At 40.2% G+C, this 21,357-nt stretch overlaps 2 protein-coding genes across 3 annotated transcripts in view; one reads left to right on the top strand and one right to left on the bottom strand.

Moving 5' to 3' along the window:
- fa2h (fatty acid 2-hydroxylase) overlaps window positions 1-7,917 on the bottom strand; it is a 35,090-nt gene extending 27,173 nt beyond the window's left edge. Inside the window, exon 1 of the mRNA XM_086074532.1 lies at window positions 7,474-7,917. Coding sequence (XP_085930658.1) covers window positions 7,474-7,761 — 288 coding nt within the window. The 5' untranslated portion in view covers window positions 7,762-7,917. The remainder of the gene's footprint in view (window positions 1-7,473) is intronic.
- On the top strand, window positions 1,203-18,557 carry LOC147176028 (uncharacterized). Of its 2 annotated transcripts, none has more exons than XM_086074533.1 (3): window positions 1,203-1,475; window positions 16,875-17,092; window positions 18,294-18,557. In XM_086074533.1, the coding sequence occupies exons 1-3, from the start codon at window positions 1,446-1,448 to the stop codon at window positions 18,400-18,402; spliced, it is 357 nt and encodes a 118-aa protein (XP_085930659.1). In that variant the 5' UTR covers window positions 1,203-1,445; the 3' UTR covers window positions 18,403-18,557. The 2 variants fall into 2 exon arrangements, with proteins under 2 accessions (XP_085930659.1, XP_085930660.1); XM_086074534.1 differs by lacking the exon at window positions 1,203-1,475 and adding an exon at window positions 12,679-12,785.
- The last annotated feature ends 2,800 nt before the right edge of the window (window positions 18,558-21,357 follow it).

Below are 21,357 nucleotides of genomic sequence, written 5' to 3'. Positions count from 1 at the left end.
ATTGTCATGACCAACATTGTGCCATCAGCTATGCATCAGCTGATCACTGTGGAGTTCCTCGTGTTCAATGTGGCTTTGTCATCCTTACAACAAAATTGTGAGAACGATCTACTTCCTCAGCCACATGACGGGGTTCTCAGCAAAAAGAATGAGCTACTTGGGCTCCGCATTCTTCAAGTCGCATGCAAGCCAATTAGGTACAGCTGATGCAAGCATGAAATGAAGCTGTGAGCAGCAAGGAACAGGCCACCACAGCCAAAATGATCATTACAATTTTATGTTATGCTTTGCCACATTCATTAGTGAAGCATCTGATTTTTATGTCATTGCAAAAAAAGTCAAATTTCACTTGATTGGTCCGAAAATTTAAATTTTACATATAACATTGCTATGTCCATCTATCGGTGCCGGGGGTGTATAATGTAGCAACAACAAATCAACTCTAGGGATGTTCCAATCAAGGTTTTACGATGACAATTCCGATTATCCATGAGCAAGATTGTCTAATATTGATTCCGACACCGATCACATGGATTAGTTGTACGCACAAATCAAATAAAAGTTCCACATGGCAGCATCAGAATGTTTTGATTTTCCCGAGCAGTGTTAAGGAAAAGGAGGGGACACTACACTGCACACAGTCATGTACTTTTTTACAGAAATCATCCAAACACGACAAATAATATTTGTGCAGTTTAATATTCTTTTAATATAGCATTTGGTCAGCTAAAGCTGTGTTTAAATGTGTTTGGTAATTTAAAGAATTGTAAAATCCATCTGTCTGTCCTCTTTCTTTGTAAATATTCCATGTTATCTGGAGACCCACGGCTAATAAAAAAAAAGAAAGGAAGCACCCAATGTACAGTATGTACATACATGTTTGTTTTCATGGCTAAATTAATCTGTGGCGGCTTTTCATAAAGTGCACTTTGTAGTCCGGAAATTACAGTACTAATTACAATACTGTGCTCATGACTGAACATGTTTGGTGGTCTCAATTAAAAAAAAGAAAGAAAAAAGTGTGCCTGCAGTTTTATAGATCAGTATTCCCAAAATTCCTTGCACACGTCACTTTAAAGGGGCATTCAGTGATCCCTAGCGCCATCTAGAGGTCAAAGAATAGCATTAGAAGCACGCAGGAGCACGCACACTACGGTGGCCCAGAGAGACCACATTTCGCAAGCCCACTACTAATTCTTGTTTTGTGTGAGTAAACGAACATCTCGGCGAGCGACGGCGACTTGGCAGCCGTTGTGAAGCCCGGCGAGCCGGATTTAGCCGGCGCAGCTAACAAGAGCAGCTAGCAGGAGTCATAGGCTAGAATGGCCAAGAACAGTGGCTAGCGGGAGGTGCTAGTAAAAAAATTTAATAAATAAAAAGCTAGTAAAAGCTTGCGAGAGCAAAGCAAAAAGTGACAAGCAACGGGCCCGAATCACGAGAAAGTGATGACCATCTGCAGGCCTCAGCTGTGGAAGGTAAGCTGCGTTCGACCCATTGGGTCCGACACTCGATGCTAACTACATTCGCAAAGTTGTTCTTTGGGCATCCGTAGCAGGAAGATGGCGGCGAAACATGGCAGCTCTAGTAAGGATAAGACTACAGCCAAGTAATATTAATTACTAGGCCTACGATCAGAGGTGGGTAGAGTAGCCAAAAATTGCACTCAAGTAAGAGTAAAGTTACTTCAGAATAATATTACTCAAGTAAAAGTAAAAATTAGTCATCAAAAAAATCACTCAAGTACAAGTAAAAAAGTATTCGCTGAAAAGAATACTTTAGTACTAAGTAACTGCTTGAACATGAAGTCTGATTTATTTTTAAAAACAATATCATCAGACGAACAAAAACATAAAATTATGTGCAAATGCTGGCGTCTTCAAATCATAAAATAAATTTTAAAAAACTAATAATAACTTTTTGAGCTCGAACAACAGTTCAAGCAGACACGTTAGCTCAAGTGTTTGGATATTTTTATGTTAGCCCTCCGAAAAGGCTCAGCAGGACACACACATTGTTATGGCTCGTGTTTGTCTTTGTTTGTTTATTGAAAATAAGACCACAGGTCATAAATCTGGAACAAAACAGATAAAAATTATATCATAACGGTATAATGCTAATATTACATGTATCATTATACAAATACATGCACTGTATACATTTTATTATTTATTGTTGAAATGTATGTTCTATGTTGTTTCATTTGATTTCAAATAACATCTTTCTTCTTTTTTTTACAACAAAGCTGATGTACAATAATTGCTATTGAATATAATCAACTACATAACCCATAATGCGTTGCAAGGTTGACTCATGCGCTCAACGGGGAGTCAAACAATCGCATGACTGTTTACTCAAGCTTCACATAGAACTCTTCTCAGTGTAAACATAATAGTCACAGTCTCAGTAGAGATTAATTTGCCCATTAATCGAAAGTCTTAACACCAAGCATGCACAATCCATTCACAAATTGTGACATAACTCGCTCGGCGCTGCCTCACAGTCTAAAGACCATAGGTGGCAGTTTCTTAAAGCGAAAGCACCAAGATGTCATCTTTCACTTGACTCTTTCGGGTTCTAATCTCATCATGCCTGCCAGTCTTCAACCAGGGCTGCATTTCCTTGTATATAAGCAAAGTGTCTGCGAAATGTTCCTTGCACACAGTCAGTCAAGCGGCAGCACATTGGTGCAATTTTTCCCTTTTTTGTAAGAGCATGTAGTAGAAAAAAAAAACAAGGTGGCTTTTCCCGCCGATTTAGACAAAAAGTAGACCGTACCTCGGCAATATGTAATTGTCATTGCAGCAAAAGAAAACCCTGGCTGAAAGACGGGATCTGTGAGAAGTTAAGCAAAAACATGATGAGGCATTTCCTCCCTGTGCCTACACAATGGCGGCATGTTGCTAAGTGCAGTGTGAAAAGACCTTAAATCCTCACATCAGTGAATTCACAAGATGCCCTCCTAAAGCGGTGAAATGACAGCCAATATACTAGTCTTTATATTCAATTTTGTATTGTATAAATTTTCTGAGTGAAATTAATGGTTTAACCTTCATTATGCAAACACACACGAGCTATTCTTCCTCCTTCCCCACCGTCTCCCCCACCCCATGACATCCAATCACAAATCACACTGACTCAGATAACTTCACTGTCAACAATTAAGGTAGCAAAACAGATTTACTACAATTCATTACTGCAAAGCATTTGACTATTCTTGTTTTTTTTCTTTATGATAGTGTATACTACCTTATAAACTGTAGCTTTATGAATGCAAAGCATCTTCTGTCTGTCTTTTTTTTTTTCTTTTTGTATTACGCGTAATGAGCAGTAACCCTACCCTGCGTGACATGTATTGGTGTTGGAGTTTTACAAGTTCCCGGCCGGCTGCGATGCATTTTAATGTGATTGGATGAGAGAGTTGGGGGTGGAGCCAGTGCAACTGAGGAAAGTGAGTGAGCCAGTTTGTGTGGGAGGCGAAAGCATGCAAAACAAGTTGACAACTTGAAACAAAACATCTAGAACGTCATCGACTCAACTATCAGCAATTGTTTTTTAAAAAGTGTCTTAAAAAAATCTTATATCCTCTGAACTTCTGAAGCACTTAAATGGTGGCAGGTGTGTGTTGACTCCCATTGAAACGAGTTTGAATGTGATTGGTTAATTCTGAATACATCTAAACGCACATTAAAAACACCTCTCAGTTGTTCAAGTTTAATCCCCGCATTTGTTTTTTTCCAATAGATTGTTACAGGTTACGTGTCACTTAAGTAGTGGAATTTTTTTTATTATTTTTTTTATTACACAAGCCTGGCATTTGAACAAAGGCGTGTAGACTTTTTTTATATTCACTTGCATAAAAATTGATGACGACGCCACAAATATCTCACACACACATCAGCTAAAATATGTGACACATAACACACAATGACTACACACTTTGTTCAACTCGAAAAGTTCAACCGTTATTGACATGACTTAGCAGGGACAGAGTCCATGTGCTGCACAGGCGTAAAAGCAGAAGTGTGAAATATATGAAAAGTAAACACATCACATGTCAATGATAGTGTAAGAGTAGACTAGACCCACTTCACATTAATTGAAACAAACTATACATGTTCTTTACTACATGTGAAAATGAACGTAAAGAAAAGAAGCTATGAGAAGAAACGAATGAAGTCTGAACGTACGACAAGAAATCCTCATAAATGTTTAATATATTTTTGTTTTCAGTGATACAAAAAATTCTAAAAGCAATTTCTAGTTCCTATTGACTTGTCATCACCCTCCCTATTATGAAAACTGCGTGGTATCCTTTCGATAACGCAAGCAGGGAAACAATTGCTACACTGTTGAGGAGCACACTACGGCTTTCCAACGTTTTGTCCTGCTCTCATTGGGACAAGACAAACCAGTTTTTCCCCCTCACTTTACTCTTTATCGCGCTCCCATATTGACACACACCCCTCCTGAATCATTTACACCGCTGTCCCCCTCCACAAAAACCCATCCCCCACCCGACAGGTTTGCCCTATGCGCCCCTCCCTGTTCCTCAGTGACGTTACATCCGTTTTAAACCAGATCCCTACCTGTGTGTCTCCTTTCACCAACATCTCATCCCCTCCCTTCCCATTTAATCAATAAAAGCAAAGGAGAAGAACAGGTACTCTCCCTGATGCCTCACAGAAACGCCCGCTAAAGTCATGTGTGTAAAGTTAATGACATCAAAAACATTTTTTTAAAAGGACCTTGGCTAATCTGTAACATATTTTAGATAGATAGAGAGACAGACAGACAGATAGATAGATAGATATAGATAGACAGAAAGGACAGACAGGACAGGACAGGACAGACAGACACAGACAGATAGATAGATAGATGGATAGATAGATAGATAGAATGATAGATAGATAGAAAGGACAGACAGACAAATAGATAGACAGACAGACAGACAGACAGATAGATAGACAGACAGACAGAGACAGACAGGACAGGACAGGACAGACAGATATATATATAGAAAGGACAGACAGACAGACAGATAGATAGATAGATAGATAGATAGATAGATAGATAGATAGATAGATAGATAGATAGATAGATAGATAGATAGATAGATAGATAGATAGATAGATAGATAGATAGACAGACAGACAGACAGACAGACAGGCAGGCAGGCAGGCAGGCAGGCAAACAGACAGACAGACAGACAGACAGACAGGCAGGACAGGACAGGCAGGACAGGACAGGACAGACAGATATATATATATATATATATATATATATATAGAAAGGACAGACAGACAGACAGACAGACAGATAGATAGATAAATAGATAGATAGATAGATAGATAGATAGATAGATAGATAGATAGATAGATAGACAGACAGACAGACAGACAGACAGATAGATAGATAGATAGATAGATAGATAGATAGATAGATAGATAGATAGATAGATAGATAGATAGATAGATAGATAGATAGACAGACAGACAGACAGATAGATAGATAGATAGATAGATAGATAGATAGATAGATAGATAGATATATAGATAGATAGATAGATAGATAGACAGAAAGGACAGACAGACAGACAGAAAGGACAGACAGACAGACAGACAGACAGACAGACAGACAGACAGACAGATAGATAGATAGATAGATAGATAGATAGATAGATAGATAGATAGATAGATAGATAGATAGATAGATAGATAGATAGATAGATAGATAGATAGATAGATAGATAGATAGATAGACAGAAAGGACAGACAGACAGACAGACAGACAGACAGATAGATAGATAGATAGATAGATAGATAGATAGATAGATAGATAGATAGATAGATAGATAGATAGATAGATAGATAGATAGATAGATAGATAGATAGATAGATAAATAGATAGATAGATAGACAGATAGACAGACAGACAGACAGACAGACAGGACAGAGACGAGTCTGGAAAAAAAGTGGTATTAAACATTTCTAATTTAAACTACAACGTACAAGCTCATTGAGACTCAACAGTTCCTCTGCCGGTCACAGCCAAGTGGCGCACTCCATTTGCCTCAAATACTTCAAAACACAAATAATAAACCATCAATTATAAGCAAACAATGACAGAATCATCCATCCTTCTTCTATACCGCTTATCCTCATACGCGTCGGGGGTGTTCTAGAGCCGATCGGCGGGATGCACTCTCAAGTGGACGCGATCCAATCGCAAGGCTCATCATGACAAACATACACAAACAACAATCCATACTCACATTCAAACCCAAGGACAGCTAAGTTTTCAATTAACCTACAGGGATGCTTTCGTTACGTTGGAGGAAACTAGAGTAGCCAAAGAACAAGCAAGCTCTACATTAGAAGGCCAAAGAACAAATACGAACCCACAACCTCTGAACTGTGAGGCAGTTGTACTAAGCAGTGTGCCACCAATCAAAGTTAATAATTAATTAATTATTTAATTTACAAGCTCATCATTATTGATACGTATTAATGATGTCACAAAGACGGCTCTTATGCCCTTCTTTACTTTGCTATTATACTGCAGTATTGGTAATTTAACCAGAAATAACTCAGAAAATACTTGGATGTCTTTCCTGAAAATAATTCCCTTTGCAAAAAAGGCCATTTTGTCTTGAAATTGGCTTTTCTTGTGGCCAAAGTTCCTATTCAATGCCTGGTTTCGAAAAAGACATGACTGGGACTCGGTGACAGGATATCTTTTCCATCCACGGGATGTCACTTCAGATTTCAGATTTACATTCCGTCGAAAGCTGTCATGAGCCTGAGACTGAGTTATGGTAGCCCATAAGTTATGCAAAAAGGCAAACAAACAAAACACCCAGGGCAATGACACGGCAAAAGAGGCGGGAACCGCACGAACATTAAATTGTGATGTCAAGTATGGGAGTGCCAACTTTCTATTTGGTGCATTTTGTAAATGGCTGATCCAGTTAGTATAGGACAGAGATTTCTAACCAGTGTGCCATGGAAGATAATCAAGCGTGCAATTGCTCAATTTCACTTAATTGGTCCGAAAATCTACTTTGCGAATCTACCTGCATGTGCAGCGACGTATCAGAGACATGCATAATATTAAAATACTAAATTGAACCGCATTAAATATTCGCTTTTTGTGACGTTTTTATTTGGTGGTGAGCCGCGAGATTAGTATTTTGTTTTAACTAACGTAAAATGTGCGCCTTTAGTCAATAAAGGGTTGGAAAATACCTATTGGTTTCGATTGTAGGCTGCTCGAAACCAGTATGTCCGCATGGAACATGGTAAGGTAAAGCAGGTTAAATGGTTGGGGAATGGCGTTGCGAAACTCTGAGTTACTTGAGGGAACATGGCTGAAAATGTACAATGCACCTGCCAGGCTTACACTGGTAAATGTGTTTGTTTTTCTGAGGCCAGCGCTGTCAGCCAAGCTCGCTCTAGGGAGACAGCTGCTTCTTACCTGTAGCTCGTCTGCGTCGTTGCGGCTGTCTCGGTCCAACTCTCCGATGTAGTATTGCTCCATCCACCGTCGGGCGTTCTCCGAGTGTCGATGCGGGGGTCCCTCCAGCTCCCCGCTCACGTCTTTCCCCGACTTGCCGAGTATCAGCGCGTCCCCTCCTGGGTGCATCCGCAAGAATGCGGTCACGTCGTACACCCGGGACCCGAGTAGCACCCAACATGAGTCCTTCGTACAGTGGCGGGTCACCTCCCTCTCCGTGAAGAACCGGGGGGATGTGGAAGGAGACATGCTGCCAATGCGGATGCGGAATCCACCTGTACCGTGAAAAAAACAACTTAAGGGATACGGAAAGGGGAAAGGAAAAAAAAAAGAACTCCACGGCTGACCGAGGGCCTGCTGTTTGGGGAGTTCAACTTGACAGTTAACACCCAGACGCTCCGAGACAAAAAGTATACAGAGGGAGGACAGAGTTGAGAGGCGGGGTTTGGAAGGCGTTCATTAACTCAGAATTTTTTTTTATTCAACACAGAGTACACCGTCCGGGAAATGGGCGCCTATCAACTGACATCCAGCCACACTAGGATGATGGTCCAATTAAGTAACTAATCATTAAATGTGAACTTTGTTTGTTTTTAATGCTGATTTGTTATAGGCCTAATTTAAAGAAAATAAATTCGTCTTTACGCAATGTTGTTGTTTTTTACATGATTGTAAGCTACACAGCAGCTCGTCGGGTTTGAATAGAAGAGCAGACGGTCGCAGCTTTATATATTTTATAAGGGAACAAGAAGTGTTTTAAGTGGTCCGGTACGCAACGATATCAGAACTATCTACATTTTTGCCTCCAACGTATAGATTTTGTACGGCGGTACAAGTTACACGGAGCCCTCTTTGTTCTATTTCTCTCGTACGTTGTGAAACTTGTATGACTCCTTCAGTACCTCAAAAAAAGAGGGTGAGCCGTCATTAGGTATGTCAAGGAAGCTGTAAATATGCGCATAATGTAACACGCCCGCCAACGCAAATACTTCGAAATAAAAGCTCCTCAATTATAAATTGACGTCATTGTAATAGCCCTAAGGCTTTTATTTTGAAGTTAGTCCGCATGGTGCCATGACGGGGAGCTTGGCCTATCTTTTATCAGGTACATTTGGCATTTTTGCGTGGCTTATCAGTTATCACAATTTAAATTGCCATTTCATAGCTGCCACCAACATCCCATCCCAAAAACATAATCAATAGTTAAATTAGGACGCTAAGAAACCGCAAGTTTATTATGCCGTCATTGAATGTAACGGCACAACTATGTCCACGAGACATGAGGTGCATTGATATGCAGTCGGACATTTCATCTTCAAGGCAGAAATATGTATTATACAGGCTATTTATTATCCATCCATTTTCCGAGTTATCGCTTAGCAACTATGGAGGTGGACATAAAAAAATACTAAAATATAAATACACACACCCCATGAAAATCCCATTGATTCGTTCTATGGGGGATCGATCCCTAAGCGTCTTCTATCAACTGACCCAAACCCAAAAACTAATCAATGGGAGTGCGTCATCTGCTGGAAGCCTATGGTACTGTACCCATCCCATTCATTTCTCCATTTCTATGTGGAGGGCATCTTTTCGCCACAACTTTTTAACCTCCGAGGCCGGAGTCCTGCATGTTTTAGAGCTTTCGCTCGTCCAACACAGCTGATTCAAATGATCAGCTATTCAGCAAGCTCTGCAGGATCCTGATAATGATTCCCATCATTAAATCAGCTGTGTTGGATTAGGGAAACATTCAGGACTCCGGCCCTCGAGGACCTGACTTTGACACCTATGTAAACTCTCAGATCCAACGTCGATTCCCCCCTTTTCAGGGCTAGATTGTGTTGATAAGGGAAATACACACAACAAATTTGCAATTTTTCAGTTTAATGTTTATACATCTCGCAGCTTTATCTTCACTCAACAAGTTGATGCTGATTTCGGTCTCTGTGGGAATTAGACGTTTCCATGAGAACCCTATAAAAGATTTAAAAAGTTCACTTCTGTGGCATTAATCCAAACAGAATTTAGTTGAAAAAGAGCAATGACAAAATTAGAAAATAACACGTGTTGCAGGAGTTTATATTTGCTTGTGTGTGACTGAGGGCTGTGTGAGACGGGGAGGGCAGAGTGCGCATGCGTGTGAGAAGGAGCGAAAGAGTGAAGGGCGCGTGTAAGCGGAGGCTGGAAAGACAAAATTATGCGCTACGGAGGAAAGAAAGGAAAATGTGCCAAACAAACCATTATAAAAGAAGACTGCAGTGCAACTCTCCGTCTCCCGGAGGCAAGTCCTCCCTTGCATCCCCGAATTGGTAACACATGCGTACATACCAAGAAAAAAATGACTTGCTGTGTAGAGTGTGTATTCCCCCACTAGGGGGGTGTCTTCCCCAGGCCATATAAGCTAAAATGTCCCTTTATAGGATTTTACATTTTGTTATAAAAATAGAAATATAGTCTTGTGTGATTTAAAATAATTACCCTCCAAATGTGTTTACTTCTTGTGTACATATTATGTTGATGTGAAAATTATTTGATTTTCAAGTTTCATCCGCTCCCCGTTTTTATTTATAGATCCTGAAGTATCCTATGCGATCCTCTCAGTGAAAAAATCTTAATAATAATTAAAAATAATAATAATAATATGCCGCAGCTTTGCTCCTCGTCCCGCAGTAGCTGCCAAAATGTCTCGACAAATACACTCTCGGAGCTATTACAAGCTTGCTTTCATACAACCAGTGTAACAAAAAATGCGTTTGATAAACCATATATAGTTATCCTTCTGACCACAACAGGTACATTTAAATATAAATGTATTGCGGCGGAGTATCAAGTGATCTAAGAACACAGCATTCATGTGAAAATAGTAGAAAATTCAAAGGTATCAAAATGTTCCCAGATGTGAGGTGGCCGGGCAGGCTGGTATCCACCATGTAGCTCCGCCCCTACCAAGTAAGCAAGACTGCCTCTACCATGCATTGCAGTCACTGTCACTTAGTCAAACTTCACTTGCTGTCATAGTGATAAAAGTCAACTTGGGTTCCATCTGTTTCAAAGATCCCAATTTTAGAGCAGGTGAGAATTACAAGTTGGAATACCTGAATGTTTAAGTTAAGAAGGCCTACAGGGGTAAATGAAATAAAAAGTGGAATTCGGAATTTATAATTATTATTATTATAACAAAAACAAAGGAATGAAACTTACTGTTCCAATACTTTTGGAGGGGAATGTAGACGGATTGATGAAATCCATTGCAAAATGTGGATATGGAGGTAAATTTGGTGCAAAACTAACTTGTGCAAAAAATGTGTACCTGTAGAAAAAAGTCTAAATTTGTATCTGTAAAAGTCGTGATTTGTATCTGTAAAAAAAATGTGTGCCTGTAAAAAAAAAATTTGTGTCTGTAAAAGAAATGTGTACCTGTAAAAAAAAAAATTGTGTCTGTAAAATAAATTTGTACCTGTAAAAAAAAAATTTGTGTCTGTAAAATAAATTTGTACCTGTAAAAAAAAAAATGTGTATGTGTAAAACAAATTTGTATCTGTAAAAACAAATTTGTACCTGTAAAAGTCATGATTTGTATCTGTACAAAAAAAAATTCGTACCTGTATTAAAAGTATAAATTTGTATCTGTAAAAGTTGTGATTTGTACCTGTAGAAATGACAACTTGTAGTCAAAGAAGTCGCCACTAGGAGTCACAAGTGGGTTTTCTGCTGCTGTACTGTGACGTGAGTTTTGCCCCAATTGTTGCGCTACAAATGTAGCAAAACTAATTTGTACTTGTAGAGCGCCTGATTTGTACTTGTAAAGAAGGGGGCGGGCTCTGGTGCAATGAAGGGTTGTTTTGACCAATCAAGTGAGAAGGATTTGAGCGGATTGGAGCGCAACCTCATTGGTTTAGCGAACGACGGTGGCGGGACTCGCGGAAGGATACAAGCAGGACACATCGTCGCCAACCAACATACATATTAAGAATACTTCTTAATATGTATGTTGAGGAAGAATACTTCAGTATTCTTAATATGTATGTTGAGGAAGAATACTTCAGTCGACTGAAGTATTCTTAATATGTATGTTGGTTGGCGACGATGTGTCCTGCTTGTATCCTTCCGCGAGTCCCGCCACCGTCGTTCGCTAAACCAATGAGGTTGCGCTCCAATCCGCTCAAATCCTTCTCACTTGATTGGTCAAAACAACCCTTCATTGCACCAGAGCCCGCCCCCTTCTTTACAAGTACAAATCAGGCGCTCTACAAGTACAAATTAGTTTTGCTACATTTGTAGCGCAACAATTGGGGCAAAACTCACGTCACAGTACAGCAGCAGAAAACCCACTTGTGACTCCTAGTGGCGACTTCTTTGACTACAAGTTGTCATTTCTACAGGTACAAATCGCAACTTTTACAGATACAAATTTATACTTTTAATACAGGTACGAATTTTTTTTTGTACAGATACAAATCATGACTTTTACAGGTACAAATTTGTTTTTACAGATACAAATTTGTTTTACACATACACATTTTTTTTTTACAGGTACAAATTTCTTTTACAGACACAAATTTTTTTTTTACAGGCACACATTTTTTTTACAGATACAAATCACGACTTTTACAGATACAAATTTAGACTTTTTTCTACAGGTACAAATTTTTTGCACAAGTTAGTTTTGCACCAAATTTACCTCCATATGTGGACACTATCACTTTGTTATTTGTTCTTCCAGAATAGAATGAGCTTGAATCGTAACACCTGTAGATTGCACAGCGGCTCCCAAAGATGTCGTGAGCAAGGAAGCACCCGAATGCGTTTGATCAATGATCTTTCGTAACAACAGACAATGTGTAACGCCCTGATGCATCACTTTGTTCAGAGATGACACCAGACACTGAGTGACGCTTGCTTCCCTCTGCAACCTCCTCTGTGTTGTCCATCACTGTCCTTCGTGTCTGTCATCTGCCATCCACACATATTCACCCCCCCCCCCACCCCCTCATTCCCTAAATTACAGCTGCTTCTAAAAATACACCTCACCACAAAAGACTTCTCCATCACAGAGTTCGTGTCTGTAACCTGAAGCAACCTGAAATGTGTGTGCGTGTGTGTGATGTCACTGCGGTGATGTTGGAGGTCGGCGGACTTTGGTTTCAAATGGTGATTAGTTGATGTCTCCCGCTCGTGTGTATCTATAAGACAGCCATCCCGTACTGATGACGATATTTTATATACACAAGCTTTAACTCATCGTCATCATGACTACTGTCGTCCATGTGAGTATGCGTGCATATATCAGCTCATGTAAAACTTTTTGAAGTGATTATGCTACTGGAGATGTTTTTTTTTCTGTGTGTGTGTGTGTGTCTTGTGCTTGTTAAAATCAGAACAAGTTGTTTTGTCTTATGCAGTCAAATGTACAATCAAATGTGTCAAATGATGGTGTTTTCACACACAGCTCTGCCGTGTATGAACGTTTAAGCAATTGTTCGTGGGCAACATGATCAAGTGTCAGTGCTGTAAAAGAATGGAGGTTTAGGTTTCTGTTGGAGCGGGTGATTAAGTCTTGTGACATTAGCAGCACGATCCACGCAAAAGAAATGCAACGAAATAAAGAGAAAAGATTCTTGGGAATAAATGAAGAAATTTTTATGGAACACATATTGTAAATGTAGATCAGTGATTCTAATGCTCCATCACTGATGAGTGTTTTTTTAAATTAAAATGTAGATGAAATTATGTTAATGAGTATGTAAATATAGCCTCAGGTTAACAAAAATGTTAATATTTATGATGAAGCAGTGGTTCTTAACCTAGTTGGAGATACTCAACCCCAACAGTTTCCTGTGCGCAGATAACTAAACCCTTTATTGAAAAATAAAATGTTTTTTTCCCCTTCAAATTCAAGACATAGGTATTAGGGGTGGGAATCTTTGAATGTCTCACAATTCGATTAGATTCCGATTTTTGGGTGTGAGATTCGATTCAGAATCGATTTTCGGTTAAGCGCGATTTTTGATTCAAAAGGATTTGATTGACAATGATTTTTGCTTCAATTTATGGATGTTCAAGGAATCGTAATGATCTACTCTAGTCTGACTTGCTAATGCTAATTAGTGCGCTACTCGTGGCACTTTTATCACTCAAAAGAACGGCTCCACGCTGAAAAAAAATACTTTTATTGGAATAACTTGACCGTGACTTTTTCCTTCTACTCTCTAATGTGGCTACAACTTAACAGTGTATCAGACCGCCTGAAACCACACTGCCCCTAAGTGGCCAAATTAGGTACAACATGAACAGCGCTCCCAATAAAGGCACACACAAACAAAGGGAAGACAGTATAAAATAATTTAAATAAAATCGATTTTGGGACATTTAACTCTTTGACTGCCAGACGTTTTCAGAAAAGGGATGCCGTCAGTGCCAGCCGATTTAAGCATTTTGACTGATCTTTCAAGGTCCACAGAAAATGTTCTGTTTGGACTATGGAAACACACGTACTACCAAATGAAAGATTGGACTTTCATCTTTCAAAAGTTTGTTTCTACCTTATTCCGTTCTTTAGTAATCAACAATAGAAAATGGTTAGTTTGACCCAATTTCGCCTGTTTTGGACCAAAATACGGAGAAATCAAGCTTTTAGTGAAACGATATTATTTCATGCATTCTAGTGAATGTCCATGAATGATGCCACAAACACCTAAATAGTGCTTTACTTCTATAAAACACTACCACCAAGAATGAAAAAGTGTTTTTTGATAGCAAAATACGTTTATTTACATTCAACAGTGTAACAATTTGACAACAATTTGGCAAACTATTTACAAATGTGTAAAACTGTGGTGCTATTTACAAATATGTGGATGTTTCAACGACAGTTTTTCTTTTTGTAACACTCTCCTGCGTGCAAGAAGACGCAACAGCATTTGCACAACAGATTGCCTCTTCGCGTGCTCCACTTTCTTGCAGGCCGTTTTTTCCGGGGAATAGCAAGTATATACTGCAGTGTGTGTTGCCATCAAGTCTAATATCAGGATCATGCTACGGTTTCGTTACGTCTCGCTTCCTCGTGTCCTTCAGTTGCTACACCGGGTTGAAAGAGATGTTTTGATCCATTTTATCCACTCCATTCATGGTGGCATCGTAGTCCAGAAACAGTGTCTTCTCCGTGATCAGACTGTACCCGCTCCTCCAATGAATATGCATTGGACTCGGGGTACTCTTCATTGTCCGACAAAATGTCCGCATGTGAAAGCTCCGGCGTTAGCAGCGGTAGCCGCGCTAGCCGGTGAGGCTTACTACGTGATCATAACAGTCGCGTCAAGGCTTCCAACTGTGGCGTCAACCTCAGGATTCACCATCATCATCAATCTGCATTGGTCGATGCCAACTCTCCATCGCCCGATCGAATGTCCGATTGTGTAGAAGTACCCGGTCGACTATTGTGCGCGTTTTCCGGCCTTAGCAGCGCTAGCCGCGCTTAGCCGGTGAGGCTTACTACGTGATCATAACAGTCGCGTCAAGGCTTCCAACTTTGGCGGCAAGCTCGGAGTCATCATCATCATCATCATCAATCTGCATTGGTCGATGCCAACTCTCCATCGCCCGATCGAATGTCCGATTGTGTAGAAGTACCCGGTCGGCTATTGTGCGCGTTTTCCGGCCTTAGCAGCGCTAGCCGCGCTAGCCGCGCTTAGCCGGTGAGGCTTACTACGTGATCATAACAGTCGCGTCAAGGCTTCCAACTTTGGCGTCAAGCTCGGAGTCATCATCATCATCATCATCAATCTGCATTGGTCGATGCCAACTCTCCATCGCCCGATCGAATGTCCGATTGTGTAGAAGTACCCGGTCGGCTATTGTGCGCATTTTCCGGCCTTAGCAGCGCTAGCCGCGCTAGCCGCGCTTAGCCGGTGAGGCTTACTACGTGATCATAACAGTCGCGTCAAGGCTTCCAACTTTGGCGTCAAGCTCGGAGTCATCATCATCGTCGACATCAATGCGCTTTTTAGTATTGATTGATGCTTTCCGTCTTTGAAAAAAATGCTCAAGCGTGAGCTGCTTGCAACCGGTTGCTTGATCAGCCATTCAATGGCTTATTCAGCCATGTCTCCTCAACACTCTAGCTCTGCCTCACGTCTTCTACTGACGCCCACGGTGGGCGGCCCATCCAACCTTGTGCAAAGAGAGTCATCGCTGCCCTCTAGGGGCCAAAACGAGTCTTTTACTAATCAGATCTGCCTGATACTTTCAGCACAGCTGCCCAAGGCTTTCCTGCACCCGTTTTCAAAAAAAAAACAAAAAACATAGGGGACGTCTTTTAACGTCCTCGGCGCCCTTCCCTAGGTTTATGCTAAACGTTTTATAACGTTTATGGCGGTCAAAGAGTTAAAATCGATTCTGAATCGTACTAAATGAGAATCGATTTTTCGGGCACACCCCTAATAGGCATATATATATAGGGTTTACTGGTGAACAACATGAACAGGAAATTCATCAACTCTGGCTCTCTTCACCTTGAATTCCGAAAGTGTTGTGTCCTTGTATTCTTCATCTCCATGCAGCTTTAGGAAGTGTTCCATTAGTTTAACTAGATAGCTAGTTGCGCTAGATTACAAGTGCTCACCTTGGCATTGCAAGTCATGCCGTTAGGATGCTGAATCCCATCAACCAAGCTTAAGAACCATTGTGATAAACTGTCATTTGTATGTTTTTGCTATTGTTTGATTTGTGAACACATGAAGGGTTAGTTGTGGTCTTTAAAGGGGAAGCCCCCCCCCCCCCAAATAAATAAATAAATAGAAACAATTTTGACAATAATATGTTCTATGCAGCCCTACTACTCTTAAATATGGTATTCTGGTTAATATTGTGTTAGTGGAATATGAGTTGAGCAGCAAAATCCAGCCGTTTGTATCAATATGAGAAGACGGCCATTTTGCCACTTGCTGTCGAGTGAAAACAACATCACAGTTGCTCAGGGCTCAGGCAACAACCAATCGCAGCTCACCTGTTTTCCGAAGCTGAGCTGTGATTGGTTGTTACCTGAGCCCTGATCAACTGTTATGTCGTCTTCAGTCGACAGCAAGTGGCAAAATGGCCGCTCCCTGAGATGAATAAAAATGGCTGGATTTTGCTTCATAACTCATATTCCACAAATGTAATAGTAATCAGAAAGTCACGTTTAGACTAGTGAGGTCACATAACATATTGTCAAGAAATGTTGAAGGTTGACTTCCACCTTAATGTTCTTAATTTAGTAGGCCTGCCTACATATGCTTTATGTCATGTAGGATCACAACGTTGGATCAAGAAAAACTGTCCCTTTAACACACTGCCCTTTCTTCCTTTTGTGCTTTTAGTGTGCATCTTGCTATGTGCACAGCAGCGCTCAGCCCCTGCACATGTTTGGCAAGGGACCCAACAGGGGCAACTGCCTGTCAGTGTCTACTTACCGAGGTCCTCGCCATGCCCCGCGACCCCGCCTGCCTCGCCACGCTCCAAACATGACGCTGCGGCAGATCTGTCACATGCTGAAGCTGATGAAACAGGTCAGGAAAAGAGAGGCTGCTGCTGCCAGGTTAGGAACTCTATGAGTCAGTAAAATCCAGCAATAATGTTACAGTGATTATGATATATTTAAAACACACCTACTGTATGACACATAATATGTACTGTATGTAACTGAATGGGGGATAACTTATTTATTTATGGTGCGAGCAGCATAACTGATGCACGCTTGTAAAATGTGCCAAATCTTCACTGCCTGTGCCAGGGGTGTCAAACGTAGAAGCGGCCATTCAGGGGGTCCAATACGGTCCACACTTACAGCAATTTTTTAAATAAATGTAAATGTTTTTGCTCATTTTGTCCGCTGGGGGCGCACTGATGATCCCTTCAACGACCACTTAATTACCTACCACTTAAATGTCATTCTGAAATAGCTGTGACGAAGGATTTGGTGCCTAATATTGATGCATTTGTGAAGGCAAAAAGATGCTTCAGGTGTTTCAGAAGCAAAGCAGCCTACTTCATAAAAATTACTGTGCCATCTTTGAAAATGAATACCTCCAAGAGAATATTGCAAAATAATAGTCGACAGCTTCAGTTCAAAAGAGGTTGTGGTTTGGTAGAACTCTTTTATGTTTTTTTTTTCTCACACACTGCCACAACTTGTATGGCTGTAGTTTTAAGTATACAGTACAAGTCAGGGGGACAACTACTCCATCATTCTGAAAAATTCATACACTGTACACTCAAAAAAAAGGAAAAAAGTTTAGCCCACAAAAACGCAACGCAACAGATTCCATTAATCTTTCTTAGGTGTGACAAATTAATTTGGAATTGTGTTGAACCATGTATTAACTTTTCCTCTTTAGTGTTAACAGATCTGAATTACTTTTTAGAGTCCCGTGATCAGCAAGTTGCACATCAAAATCAGTTCATAACATTGTCGAAATTGCACTCATTTTGTTGAGATCATTTTCCAAAAGTCCTTGTAATTTGCACCCCAAAAGATGGCCAACGCTTGGAATTGTCATTCTTTGAAATCAAACTGGGATGAACGTGGGCCCTGCACCAAAATGAGTTTGACACCAGTGGCCTCTTGGTTCTGGCCGCCCCAAACTGATCACACCTGCTTTGTGCACTTTCTGCTGTTGTTGAGGCCAAGGGAGTGCTCCGTAAATAATTGAATAGTGTCGTGTCACCACAACAAACATTCAATCACACTCGCTTCTCTCATTTCTCAGCCTCTGTGTCCGGTTTCTCTTTCTTTACAGGAAACAGGCATGTGCAGCCCCGACACCGGTCTCCTGCGGCACCAGGTCGGACAGGAAATGTATGCCGAGCTGCATCAGACTCAAGCGCAGTGTAAAACGTGCCCGCTGATCCACGAGCCCTAGATGACCGCATCGACTGTCAGAAGAAACCTTAAAAAAAATTAAATAAAAATACATTTACTAACATACCAAAAATACTTTTTCAAAATGTCCACGCACCGACACGTTCAAGTGCAGCCAATTTGGACTTCCCTCCAGTACCAAGCATGCCAGTGATGTCATCACATTTGTCTTGATTCTGTTTTGTTTGCAAAGCATCATCCGATCAGATGTGCTCATGTTCCAAACATAAATGGATTTGCTGTTTTTTGGTGAACTTGCTGTAAGCTAATGAAGTGGCAATCATTTGCTACTATTTTTGAATGCAGTGTTGATTATGTTAAAAAAAAATGGTAGGGTGAAATAAAGAAGCTTCAGTGATTGACAAATTAACTGCTTTGTCGCTCTCACATTTATTCTTGTTCATGTATAAAAATCACACCAAATCAATTGTTGCCTAATTTCATTAGATTGCACACCTTGACTTACGAGTTTAATTGTTCTGAAGCTCACTCCTGCCTCCAATTTTGTCCTCAAACTTTGTCACAAAAAAAAAAGACCAAGTGAGGGTTCGTAACTCAAAATACTCAAAAAATTGTATCTTAGAAGTCAAGGTATGATAAAGTTTTTTTTAATTTTTGGACTGTGAGAGGATGCTGGAGTACAAAGAGAGAGAAAATGCACAGACAAAAAGACAACATGCTAACATAGAAAAGACCCAAAGCCGATGATTAAATTGTGCAATTATGTTAAACACATGATCACATTATAGGCCAAGAAATGTTTACAAAGCTATCAAATACAAAATATAATTTCTAAATTGTTTACAAAACATAAAAAAAATAATAGAAAAGAGGGCAACCAAAATTTCTGCCAAGGCTAATGTTCCATCCTCCTCCAACTTGAACTATTAACTATATGCTAAGAAATTAGCACTGCAAACATAGCATTAATTCATTCTTCATTTATGACCAAGAATGAAAATTTAAGAAAACATGAAACAGCAAAACACAAAACAGAGAGGGAGACTCAGTTAATAAATATGTAGGCCTAGTTGGTTCTTTTGAAATGTTGGAAAAGTAGTTCTAAAACAACAACAAAAGTTCAGTGGAGACACAAATGTTCTTTGAATGTGCAAAACTCTAAACTACATAATAGGTTAGGGTTATGTGTTATGTGTGAATTGTATGACTCCAGCAAAAGAAAAATAGATGAAAGACTGTATTTCCCAAAAAGGAAAACGGGTGGCATTGGCCACAATGATGAAACACCGTGGAAACAACAGCTCACTTTTAGAAACAGAAAAAAAAGACAACCCTATGTGTGTGTTTGGGTGTAGCCTATACATTTGGGAGTCAAGCTCGCTTTTGAATAATTCATGGCTACGAGCTCAAAAAGTAACATAGTGAGGTTACGCACATGACGACGTGTGTGACGTGCAGGCGAGCGTTGCTGAACGTGAGCAAGCAGTCACGTTGTAGAAAAGGAAGCCAAAGCTCTGGTTCCGTTTCAAGTGAAGTTGATACTTTGGCCTCACGCTCGCTTACTGACAACAGACACAACTAATGATTGATGACCCGTACAACACAAACGTGTTCAACATCAGAATTAACCATGGCGCTCTACGTAACAATATGCCACACCAGAAACACTTTGACGACAGGTACTTCATTTCTGGCAACTTTCCATCAGACGAATAAATGGGAATTAACTGTGAACATGAGATTAACTGATTTAAAATAATCTTCGCCCCACCTCCCAGCAAAAAAAATATTTGGGGAAAGAATGTTTTGAATTTGTTTTTTGGGGAGCATGGGGCGATGTTTGCTCTACTTACGGTGGTGTCCAAACTATGGCCCGGAGGCCATTTGCGGCCCGCCATCCATTTTCAGTGGCTACTCAGTGAGTACTAAAAATGGCATTTGACACAGTTATATACTTGGTTTATATACTTTAGAGTTTTTCTCGATATGCAAAACACAAAAAAAATATTTGTACAATTTTTTTGTGCTTAACGCAATTTCTCTTCTTCACATTACGTGGCCCTTGCGTCCTTCTGATTTTCTGTAGATGGCCTCTCAAACAAAAAACTTTGGACGCCCCTGCTTTACTACAATGGCAAAGACCCCACCCCCCATACACACACACAACCACACCCCTTTTGCTACGTTTTTTTTTTTGAGAGGGAGCAAACCTACGTTTTTTCCTCCGTGTTTAAATGTACATTGGAGATTTATCAGCGTTTTTTTTTAATCGATTTTTGGGGTTTATAAAAAACCCAAATACATTTCAATAGCTATCATGGATTAAGGCATTTTTTAAAAGGAGACAAGACTCATTGAGCCATTTTCATTAGTAAATAATTCCTATCCACTGCAAAATTGTGGGTTTCCACTCAAATTTTAAGTAATAATAACAGTCACCATACATGGCAGTCATGGCTTAGTTGCGCTTACACTGCCCTATTCTACAATGTGAGTTGAAGGCCTATTTTTTTTTTTGCAGATTTGACATACAGGACAAATTTGGTACCTCAATACAATTTTTTTTTTGAGTAAGTTGATTTTTGTGAATGAAACAAAATTAGTTCTTGCACTTAAAGGTGTATCCAAGGATCTTCTCGAAAAGTAAAAGCCAAAAGTTTGTTACTTAAAAAAAAAAAAGTGCACGCGGAAGACCATCCTACAAGCTCTTCTGCTCGTCCGCCTATCAAATGTCGGGAACGTGCAAGCTCATCATCATCATTATCTTCATCAGTCTTTGTAGCCGGCCTCACTTCATAGACGGACGGACGTCCTCTTGCGGCTCTCAGCCATTATCAAAGTATGCGGTGAGATCGGTGAAGCTGCAACGATGAATGGCTGAATGCGAAGCTCAGCGGCTACATGCTACTTACTAACACTCAAAGTGCGCATGCGCAGCTAGGAAGGAGCACGCACGGCATCATTAAGGCAGATTGATTGAC

This window comes from Leptonotus elevatus, chromosome 4 (genome assembly GCF_054856555.1).
Source record: "Leptonotus elevatus isolate MCC_2025b chromosome 4, RoL_Lele_1.0, whole genome shotgun sequence".
Taxonomy (NCBI): domain Eukaryota; kingdom Metazoa; phylum Chordata; class Actinopteri; order Syngnathiformes; family Syngnathidae; genus Leptonotus; species Leptonotus elevatus.
Note: the sequence above shows the minus strand (reverse complement) of the source record. Positions and strands in the feature narration are given on the sequence as shown.